The sequence below is a fragment of the Syngnathus typhle genome, linkage group LG3 (genome assembly GCF_033458585.1).
Source record: "Syngnathus typhle isolate RoL2023-S1 ecotype Sweden linkage group LG3, RoL_Styp_1.0, whole genome shotgun sequence".
NCBI lineage: Eukaryota > Metazoa > Chordata > Actinopteri > Syngnathiformes > Syngnathidae > Syngnathus > Syngnathus typhle.
In genome coordinates this window covers 7634989-7644361 of record NC_083740.1, presented here as the reverse complement: position 1 = coordinate 7644361, position 9373 = coordinate 7634989, and the positions used below count along the sequence as shown (strand labels likewise).

At 40.7% G+C, this 9373-nt stretch overlaps 2 protein-coding genes and 1 pseudogene across 7 annotated transcripts; 1 reads left to right on the top strand and 2 right to left on the bottom strand.

The window, feature by feature from the left end:
• Window positions 1-204: 204 nt before the first annotated feature.
• Window positions 205-1225, bottom strand: LOC133151073 (extracellular superoxide dismutase [Cu-Zn]-like; annotated as a pseudogene).
• Window positions 1226-1811: 586 nt separating this feature from the next.
• On the top strand, window positions 1812-3983 carry LOC133150990 (extracellular superoxide dismutase [Cu-Zn]-like). Of its 2 annotated transcripts, XM_061273680.1 has the most exons (3): window positions 1812-1945; window positions 2165-2388; window positions 2981-3983. In XM_061273680.1, exons 2-3 carry the CDS (start codon window positions 2375-2377, stop codon window positions 3612-3614), a joined length of 648 nt encoding a protein of 215 aa, XP_061129664.1. In that variant the 5' UTR covers window positions 1812-1945; window positions 2165-2374; the 3' UTR covers window positions 3615-3983. The 2 variants fall into 2 exon arrangements, with proteins under 2 accessions (XP_061129664.1, XP_061129665.1); XM_061273681.1 differs by lacking the exon at window positions 2165-2388 and having other exon boundaries at window positions 1815-1945.
• A 363-nt stretch (window positions 3984-4346) lies between these two features.
• On the bottom strand, window positions 4347-9015 carry LOC133150989 (coiled-coil domain-containing protein 149-like). 5 transcript variants are annotated; one of them, XM_061273675.1, is made up of 13 exons: window positions 8733-9015; window positions 7763-7924; window positions 7640-7678; window positions 7113-7220; window positions 6717-6833; window positions 6452-6624; window positions 6295-6367; window positions 6055-6139; window positions 5799-5943; window positions 5656-5732; window positions 5148-5183; window positions 5028-5069; window positions 4347-4956 (listed from the first exon to the last, which is right to left on the bottom strand). In XM_061273675.1, the coding sequence occupies exons 1-13, from the start codon at window positions 8781-8783 to the stop codon at window positions 4526-4528; spliced, it is 1539 nt and encodes a 512-aa protein (XP_061129659.1). In that variant the 5' UTR covers window positions 8784-9015; the 3' UTR covers window positions 4347-4525. The 5 variants fall into 5 exon arrangements, with proteins under 5 accessions (XP_061129659.1, XP_061129660.1, XP_061129663.1 ...); XM_061273676.1 differs by lacking the exon at window positions 5148-5183; XM_061273679.1 differs by lacking the exon at window positions 5148-5183 and having other exon boundaries at window positions 4865-4956; window positions 5639-5732.
• Window positions 9016-9373: the final 358 nt, after the last annotated feature.

Below are 9373 nucleotides of genomic sequence, written 5' to 3'. Positions count from 1 at the left end.
AGTGAATTGTTATGAATCTATCTGTTCGGGCCAGCGCCAAAATGTGGAAAATATCAATAGACTCTATGAAGAAACATTTTTAATTTATAGACTCCCTGTAGAAGTAAAACAAAACTCTTTCAATTGTACGTAGACACCACTCCACCCAGAATTCAACAGTTGCATAACATTTGAACAGAAATCACCATTCTAAAGTCCAAACAATTCAAATAGTTGCATCAGCGGTGTAATTTATTCATTCACATTAGTGTCATCTGAAGCCAAGTATATGTCTGTCATTTATGAGCATTCATTGATTAACAACAACAACAACAAAAAATAGTTCATCATTTAAAGACTGCATTTGGACTACGTACTGGTCCTTGTGTTTGTTTGTAATGAAAGAACTAACTGTAAAATGTATCATTAATTATTATAAATTTCTTCAAAACACTTTCCACACATTTTCTAAGCAAAGCAGGAAAAATCAGTGTATCAGGCTAATCAGCCTGTGCAAATTTGTATGATTGTTATGATATTTAAGATCAGCAAGCGCATGTTGACTACATGTATGGCTATCAGCAAAAATGTAGCATTAAATTCCCCGTATGTGCGTAATGTGTGTCCTCCACAAATCGGGGGAGGTAACCCCAATAACGCAGCAGCCGAGTACAACTCCTGCATTTCCATTAAGCAGACTGCCATCATCCCCCCCCCCCCCCCCCCCCAAGGCCAAGGTCATCCCGCCCCTAGTGAATCGAGACTGCTCTTCCAAGCACCGACAGATGACCAAATAGCGTGACCTCAGATTCAAACACTGCTCTGATTTCACCTTGCTGAGGCACAAAGTTTGCCAAATCTCCCAGGTGGTTGGAGTGAGCGACATCTTCAGGGTTGAAGTGATTGCCAGTTAAACCGCACTCGTCCATCAGGTTTCCGTACTGATGAATGTGCAACGCCCTGGGCTCTGGCCCGCTCCCTGTGGGGAATCCATTAAAGCAGAGAAGGACTCTCATCGTTCCATTAGCATTATCCTGCCTAAAGAGCAGTCGGCCATAGATTTGGGGCAAACCCTTAACCAGCGGTAAGTTTGGGCTCATTTCACAGGTTGCATACGAATGCTATTGTTTTGCCCGACGTCTGGTCGTTGTCTGTCGTGGTCTGGTTCACACTGACAGGTGGACAGCACAAACAGAAGCAATGCCCCCACTCTACACTTTAGCCTGAAAGAAAGGAAAACAGCCATTATACTATAAATGCTCAATTCCAATGAGGTTGATACATACTGTACAGCGTAAATAAAAATAAAATAATTTGATTGACTTGACAGATGTTCAAGGCTCAAACTGATAAAAAGAAATCCCCTAAGTATTATATTATTTTGAATTTGACGACAGCAGTACATTCCCAAGTTAATAGTCACAAGCGAATAGTATAGTCCACATTTGTGATTGATTGCAGTATTTTTGTGCTCTTATTTATGCTTATATTTAAGTCATAGGAATAAAGAAACAAAGAAGCAAAAAACTCGAACAACCACATAGAAATAAAATAACTCACTAACATGTGCCTCAATAAAAAATACCCCCCAAAAAATACAATTCACTCTTTTACGCCGTATTTTTCTAGTGTATTAAATCAGCAAAAAATCTGTTGAAACCCACAACCACATCATTTTGATCTGGCTTTAATTCACTATTATCTAGAACGGTATCTGCAATCTCATTGTTTCTTCTTTTATTTCTCATAATAAAGTTGTTGTTTTTTTACCCACTGACTAAAATACGAAAATGTAAATTATACTTCACAACTGTAGGGGGAGACGAAGAGTTAAAAACAAAATGGGGATTTTTTTTTTTTTTTAATTGCTTGTAATACGTATTGTATAAAAAAACTCATTTCAGAGTGCACTGCAATTTAAAAGGAATGCCAGTCTGCAGGAAGCCTAACAACTCAATCAAACAAGGTATGATCTCATTCACGGCACACTCTCGTCTCACCTTAACTTAAATTTTCTGAATGTTACATACCTTTGTGTAACGGAACTTTTGACGACTGTGTAAGTCCTCGAAGGCCCGTGTCTTGCGTGTTTTATATGTCGCTCTGTTGTAACACACCTAATTCAAACGGTCAGACAATAAGCAAAAATAGATAACAATTTTGATTATTTTCACGTGTGTTGCAGCAGGGAGACCTATAAAACATGCCGGACACCGTTACCGTTACCATTCGTCGAGGACTGCAATTGCCCACCCCTGGTACGTGCAGTGAAGAAGCTGTTGTCTGACGAACGCGGGTGCCCAGTCGATCTCGGACCTCAAGTCCCTGATTCTCTTACAACACGAAAAATAATCTGTTGCTCAAACGTTCTTTGATTCTGCAGTTTGTAGTAACAATGCATCAACACTGGTGAGTATATTTCTTTATTTAACCAAGCTGACTCAAAAAGTACGACTGAAATGGTTTGTGCATGCTGAAAACGCTAAAACTTCCTACTTGCCAACTTTGGCAGTCCTATAAACCTGTGCCGCACTTTGATTCGTGTAACTTATTTAGTTTATTGAATTCTGCATAAGACCAGTTTTCATTAGTTCACTTGTCCAGCTGTTGCATGTTTTCCCAAGATGCCCACAACAATGTCAACGTTTACCTATTAAACAAGAGAATAATATTGTCACTAGTTAACAGTAAGGCTTTACAAACACCAATCGGACTGTTAAGCAACTGAAGGACATAGAATGGGAGGAACTTTACAATTATATCATTTACCAAACTTATTGTTGCGCAATGGCATGGTGATGATGCAGTGGTTAAAAGGCCTCTGCTGGAGCTTTTTGGAATGTGTTGCTGTAATCAAAATAAAAATGATTGTTTTTTTGTCAGTTTGAACCTTAAATACTATTAAAGTAAGGACTTTCTATTTAAGCTGTTAACTATGTATGTACCAATTTTGTTGAAATTGAGCATTTGAATTGTAATGGAAGATCTTTTCATCTTACAGGCCAAAGTCAATAATGGTGGCGTCCCTTCTTTTGGTGCTGTATATCTGTCAGAGTGCCTCAGCCTCCACCAGCACCTGGGCACCACCAGAGGTCTGGCAAAACAATGGGGCTCTGTATGCCACCTGTAAAGTGAGACCAAGCTCCACGTTAGCTGAGGGTTTGCCCAAAGTCTATGGCCAAGTGCTCTTCAAGCAAGATTATCCTCATGGGAAGCTCCGAGTGATTCTCCGCTTCAATGGATTCCCCACAGGGAGTGGGCCAGAGCCCAGGGCGGTGCACATTCATCAGTATGGAGACCTGCAGCAGGGGTGCGATTCCACTGGAGGCCACTACAACCCTGAAGGTGTCAATCACCCCAACCACCCAGGAGATTTTGGAAACTTTGTGCCTCAACAAGGCAAAATCAACGCAGCATTTGAATCTGAGGCCATGCTATTTGGTCATCTGTCTGTGCTTGGAAGAGCAGTCGTGATTCACGAGCACCAGGATGACCTGGGCCTTGGGGGGAATGCTGGCAGTCTGCTTCATGGAAATTCAGGACGCAGGCTCGGTTGCTGTGTTATTGGGATTTCCACCCCCAATCCCTGGAATACATACTCCAGGTCGATGACTAGGCGCCTGCAGAAAATTTAATACCACACTTGCCATACATATATTCTACATGCGCTTGCAGATCTTAAATATATCAAGCCTAAATCATTGCCTACGCTCAATATGCCTGATAGACACAGATATTTTTTTTTTTTTTTTGCTGTGCAAACATATGAAAAGTAGTTTATTTTGAAGAAATTATTTACTAATACATTTTTGTTCTTTCATTACACAATGACCAGTGCTTATAATCGGAATATGTAACCGTGCCTCTCCTGAGGCAGTTGTCGTAACTGTTCATCCACAGTGCCGTTGGTGTCCCTTACACACAGCCTTTAAATGGTGTGTTCGCAATTTGTTTCACTCTGTAGCTTGTGTACCTTGTGAATAAATAAACAGCTGCTGCAACTATTTGACTTGTTTTCAGTAATTTCTGTCCTCCAAGGATACTTTTCCAATTACATTGAAAATCCATTTCACCAAATTCATCCTTCACAATGAAGAAAAAAAAAAAATCATATTAATCTGATTACAATTACATCTGATCCAGACTGGGCTTATGGGGAAAAGGCATTCTCATTTGTCTTGTTCAAATGTTATGTAACTGTTAGATCCTTGATGGAGTGCTTTCTGAGTAGAACTGATAGTTTCATTGGTTCTACAAGTAATTCATATTGAACGAATACTTTCCTAGAGGCTATTTGTCACATTTTGGTGGTTCACCCTACAGATACATTCATAACACTTCACTGAAATAATGAATATCCTGTTAGCTTGCTTGGTAGTCTAATGTATTCAGTTGTCTAAAATGTTCAACACAACACTGCTTTTTAAGCACAATTGAGTTAAAACCTGTAAAATGCAGATTAAGTAGCAGCCTCTAGAAGTCTTCTGGAATGTACAGTGCTAATGTGGAAGAAATGTTTTTTGGATATCTTTGAAAGTAGACAGTATCAAACAGGACATGCCATATTATCTGTCCCAATAAAAAAATCTTGTTCTTGCTGAATTTCCTGCTCTTTTTCAAAGGTTGGTGGATTATGGAGATGTTCCTCTATTATGATACATTCCGTTTCAACGTTCTCTGCTCCCACTTCATCTTTATTTTCTCTCGTGAGGTTGGATGTGACAGTTGGTCGCTCAGAGGTGTTTGACAGAAAGGGTGTATTCACATCTATTGGAGGGGGGAAAACATCACCTGCACTCTTGTCATCTTTGGATTGTTGACCTTCACATAGCTCATGGCTGTTTGGCAAGATTCTCGTCGGAGGATTAAACGGCTCCTCTTCAGATGGAGGGCAAGACGAGTGGGACGATTTGGGAGGTTCTGCTGGCGTTTCACTCGCTTGTATTGGATGTCCTGATGAACATTGCTCTGACTCCCCTGTGAAAACACGCATACAATGTATGATAGTATGATGAGACAAGGGGGGGAAAAATGCTCCTATTGCAAACCTGATGTGTCTGGTGGCTGAGTGTTGCAGCTGTCTTTTCCCTCTATTATGAAGGAAAATAGTGTTAATTATCTTGATATAGTTTCACAGTAACAGAAAAAAAAAGAGAGGAAAATCATACTTCCGCATATGCCCACTGAGATATGGTAAGTAAGGCCTTTGGGACAAAACACAAAAAGCAGAGGAAAGAATCATTTGCATGCTGATTAGAAGTGCTTCAACCATTTTATTATTTTTCAAGCACATCAAGTGAGAGGAAAAGTTTTGGGCTTTGCAATCAAGGCATAGAGATAGAGGGGATTTCTAAACTATTATTAGGGATGCCAAATACTGACACTGCATATCAGTTTTGATGCCGATAACTTCCTTATTTCAAGGTATTGATACTTGCGATGTTATGGAGAAAATGGGAAGAGAAACTGCCAAAGAAATGATATATTTGAACTGTTAGGTCATTTTTAGGTTGAGGATTTTTATGTATCAAAAAGTACTAGTATTATTGGCATCTGTATAGGTGACTAAAGAATTAAGTACTCTTACTGGTATTGATCTGAAAAAAAGTTGGCTTGAGGATTCCTAAATATTATGACTGTATAGACAAATGTCGCTCACTGATCACGTTTGCCTACCCGGCAGACTCCACAATCCGGACGTCTCCAATGTTTTGAGTTTCTTCTCCAGTTCTGCAACTCGAGTTCCAAGAACCCTGGAGATAATGGACCCAGTAAGAAACATGCTGGTGAAGCAGAGAAAGACAAATAACAGTCAGCACTTATTAATTTGTCGCTGGTGCTGAATCAACATGTTCTTCTCGTGGATGGTTTCCAGGAGAGCGGTGGCCAGGGACTTGAGGTCCGAAATGGACTGGGCGGTGACGGGCAGCGTGCACCCGCTTTCGTCAGACAGCAGCTCCTTCACTGCATACACACCCAGATACAGTCGTCAAACTTTCCATCACACAAATGCATGTGACAGACGGAAAATTCAAGTCAGGGTGAGATGAGAGTGTGCTGCGAATGAGATGACACCTTGTTTGGCTGAGAGCACCCCAGTGAGTGCACTGCTGTTCGGCTTTCCGCAGACTCTGACATTCTTCCTGGATCCCAGTGCACTCTGAAATGAGTTTAAACACGGTATTAAAAACAAAATTCACCATTTTTTAACTCTTTGTCTCTCCCTACAGTCGTGTAGTGTAATTTACATTTTAGTATTTTAGTCAGTGGGTAAAAAATACGTTGCAGCTAATATAATGTGTGAAATCCATGTACCTTGTACTTGCCCAGATTTGTCTTGAGCAAGGTGACCTCCTCCGTAAGCTGACAGAGCCGATCATGCAAATACCTGAAATAGTCCAAACATGTTAAGAAATGTTCAAGAACTCTTCCACACTTCTTTTGTTGTTTTAAGTTCTTCACGCCAACAAACCTATTCTCCATGCAGAGAGCGTCGATATCCAAAATCCGAATGTCATCATTTCCAACGATGTGGTTCATCTCCACATTGAGGCGATGAGCCTTCTGCTGAAACACGTCGCGCTCCGCTCGGACGTCCTGAAGCTCGTCGCTGAGAGACTTTGTGCTGTGCTCCAGCAATTCGTTCTACAACCACCCCAATACGAACACACGCACACAGCTCCATGTAGTCAGAGGTCATCTGGGTTGGTAAAACGCGAGTGGTCAGTCATGTTCACCTGCTCTCTGGCTCTTTCCAACTGTTTGACCAAGTCCTCACGTTCATGCGCTGGGAAATGGCGAGCGCCTACCTCGTCGTCTCCCAGCCGTTGTTTGGTGATAGTCATACGTAGGAGCTGGAAGACAATAAAGCCATCTGAAGATGATCACAAACATTTATTCACGTTCCCACCTTTTAATAAATGATTGTTTTTTAATGATCTATTTTTACTTCCTGGGCATTATTAGTTGTTGATTTGCCAGGATGCCAGGAAGCAGGGTGCAAAATTGAGGTGCATTATACGGATGTAATTTTGGTAAATACACATTTGATAAAAATTGGAATTACAGATGTTCAATGTGATCTATTTGCTGTACAAATGTCCCATCCATGGAAATTGAGTAATGTCACAGACCTTGTTGTCTCCCTGAGCTTCGGCCAGTCGTTGCTTCAGCTCCTTCACCTCATCAGAGAGACGGTTGCTTTTTTCTCTTGAGTCCCTCAATAACTGAGCTAAATTCACCTGTGGAAATTGCCATAAGCTTTAGTGTAAGTCATTCTTGTGACCCTTTGATACAATTGATCAAATTAGAGCAGTAAACTGATAGATTGTACATCCTTCCACTTTCTATACTGTTAATTCTGTTCAGGACGCTGGCACCTATCCCGATGCAACTCAAAGGGTGAAGGTCGATTGTCAATCGCAGTTTCATTTTGAATGGGGCATTAAGGTGAAATTGGTCCCATGCTAGCCTGCACACTATGAACCAAACATAATAATGTTGAAAATCAGTTTTCTTGGATGGGACCCAAGGTAGAAGGAAATCAAAAGTCTTTAAATGAACAAGGTCATCATAGGCCGGCAAATGAAATTCATCAGATCTGAGCAATCAAATTCATAATGGGATTGTGACAGTGTAATATCTGGCTTTGAAAACTTACTTGGTGCCGTTTTTCGGGAGGCAAAGAAAGATCTCCATCCTGTTTTTAAGGAATTAATAGAATGCAATGCGTTACAGCAAAATAATTTGTGTGTCTTCACAACAATGCCTGCAAACATCTTACAATGAGCTCCCTGTATTTCTTTTTCAGTCCTTGGTGCCGCTCACGAAGCTGGTTGGCCATCAGCTTGTACTGATCCCTCTCCTGCTGGCATGTATCCAGCTCTTTGGAAAGGATAAGCAGAGCTTCCTTCTTGCTCTCCAGCTTCCGCTTACAAATTAGGAACTGGGAAGGGAATAGATATTGGTCAGTACAAAGGACATTTTCAGATGCAAGGAAAATTAATGTTATAAAATATGACATGAATATATCACTTTTTCTAACCCGATCAGTCTCATCCATCCATTTTCGATAAAACTTGTAATCGCGATTGAGGGTTGACCATACATGCATTTTAGGGGGTCTCCTAAAAAGTCATTTTGGAGGGCCAATGATGCCAGGAAAATGCATGATAGGTTCATTGAAGAATGGGAGTGTTATTTTAGATATTTTTTCAGTGCGCTGCGATTGGCTGGCAACCAGTGTAGGCTGTATCCCACTATTAGCCCGCCAGAGGCCAGCTCACCTGTGACCCCATATTATCTACTGTAGGAAATGCCTGGGTGGATGATGTTCAATTTCGTATTTTCTGGGAAAGCAAGCTATTGCATATCTTGTTTGAACCCAGGAACCCCGTGTAAGGATTTCTACAAACAGCAATGGGGTTCCTCTGTAGTACATGATTTGCTCATTTCATCACTCCAAAACAAACAAACAAGCAAACAAACAAACAAACACAATTGCACCCATATTTCGTGATAATCAATCTTCTAAAAATAAATAAACAATTAATGTAGACTTGTGTTTTTACACTGTGCAGTTGCAGCAAAAATCACTTCCTTGTGATCGTGCCCTGCAGGCAAAGAGAGCTCTGCTTCAAGCTAAACCATTTAAGCGGCATTAGTAACAAATAGCACTATTATTAGGTGTCAGGACGTGCGATTCGAGAGGTCAAGCCAGTGCTCGGTTTTTAGCACACAGGTTTTGTTTTTACCTCGTTTATCATTCCCTGCCAGTCGCCGTCACTCCTCCTTGACAGATCCATCTCCCTGTGACGTGCAAGAAAAACCTTACTGACGTCAAAATATGACAGAAATAAACGTGTCCTTTCTGCTCAAAATACTTCCAGCTACATTTTTGGATAATCAACGCCGATGAGCTGGACACAAATTAGCAGGAGTCATCAGAGATGTTCTTGTAAACAGTGGCAATAGCGCATTTTTTGCCGTTCCCTGCTATAGCAGCTAAATCCTTTCAAAAAAAATCTTGGTGGCTCGGGTTAGCCTGGAACACGTGTCACTTTGAGCCAATCGCACGGTTTCTTTTAAGTCACGTGGTTTTAAAATATGGCCAATGTTGATCATCCCCGTTATGTTAACCCAAATAAACCTCAATTAATGAATCAAGTAAATTTGTTTCGTTTGTTGTGAGTTGTAATAATTTCTAGATGACACTTGATGATTTTATACTGGACATGAGTGTACCTAAATTTCGCTAAAGACATACCTAAACGTTATCTCTTGCATTACCGAAGATCTTTGGACGTCAATGTCGCGTCATGACGCATTTATGGTCACTTGGAAAAATCGTATCTTTTATTTTCAAGCGTTCTGAGTGTAACATGATTTATATAGT

Coding starts and splice junctions, on each gene's coding strand:
- LOC133150989 (XM_061273675.1), bottom strand. CDS start 8,783: ATGGATCTGTCAAGGAGGAGTGACGGCGACTGGCAGGGAATGATAAAC. Junction 5,733..5,798: donor CACCAGCGACAAATTAATAA/GTGCTGACTGTT, acceptor CATTATCTCCAG/GGTTCTTGGAACTCGAGTTG. Junction 4,957..5,027: donor TCAGCCACCAGACACATCAG/GTTTGCAATAGG, acceptor GTGTTTTCACAG/GGGAGTCAGAGCAATGTTCA.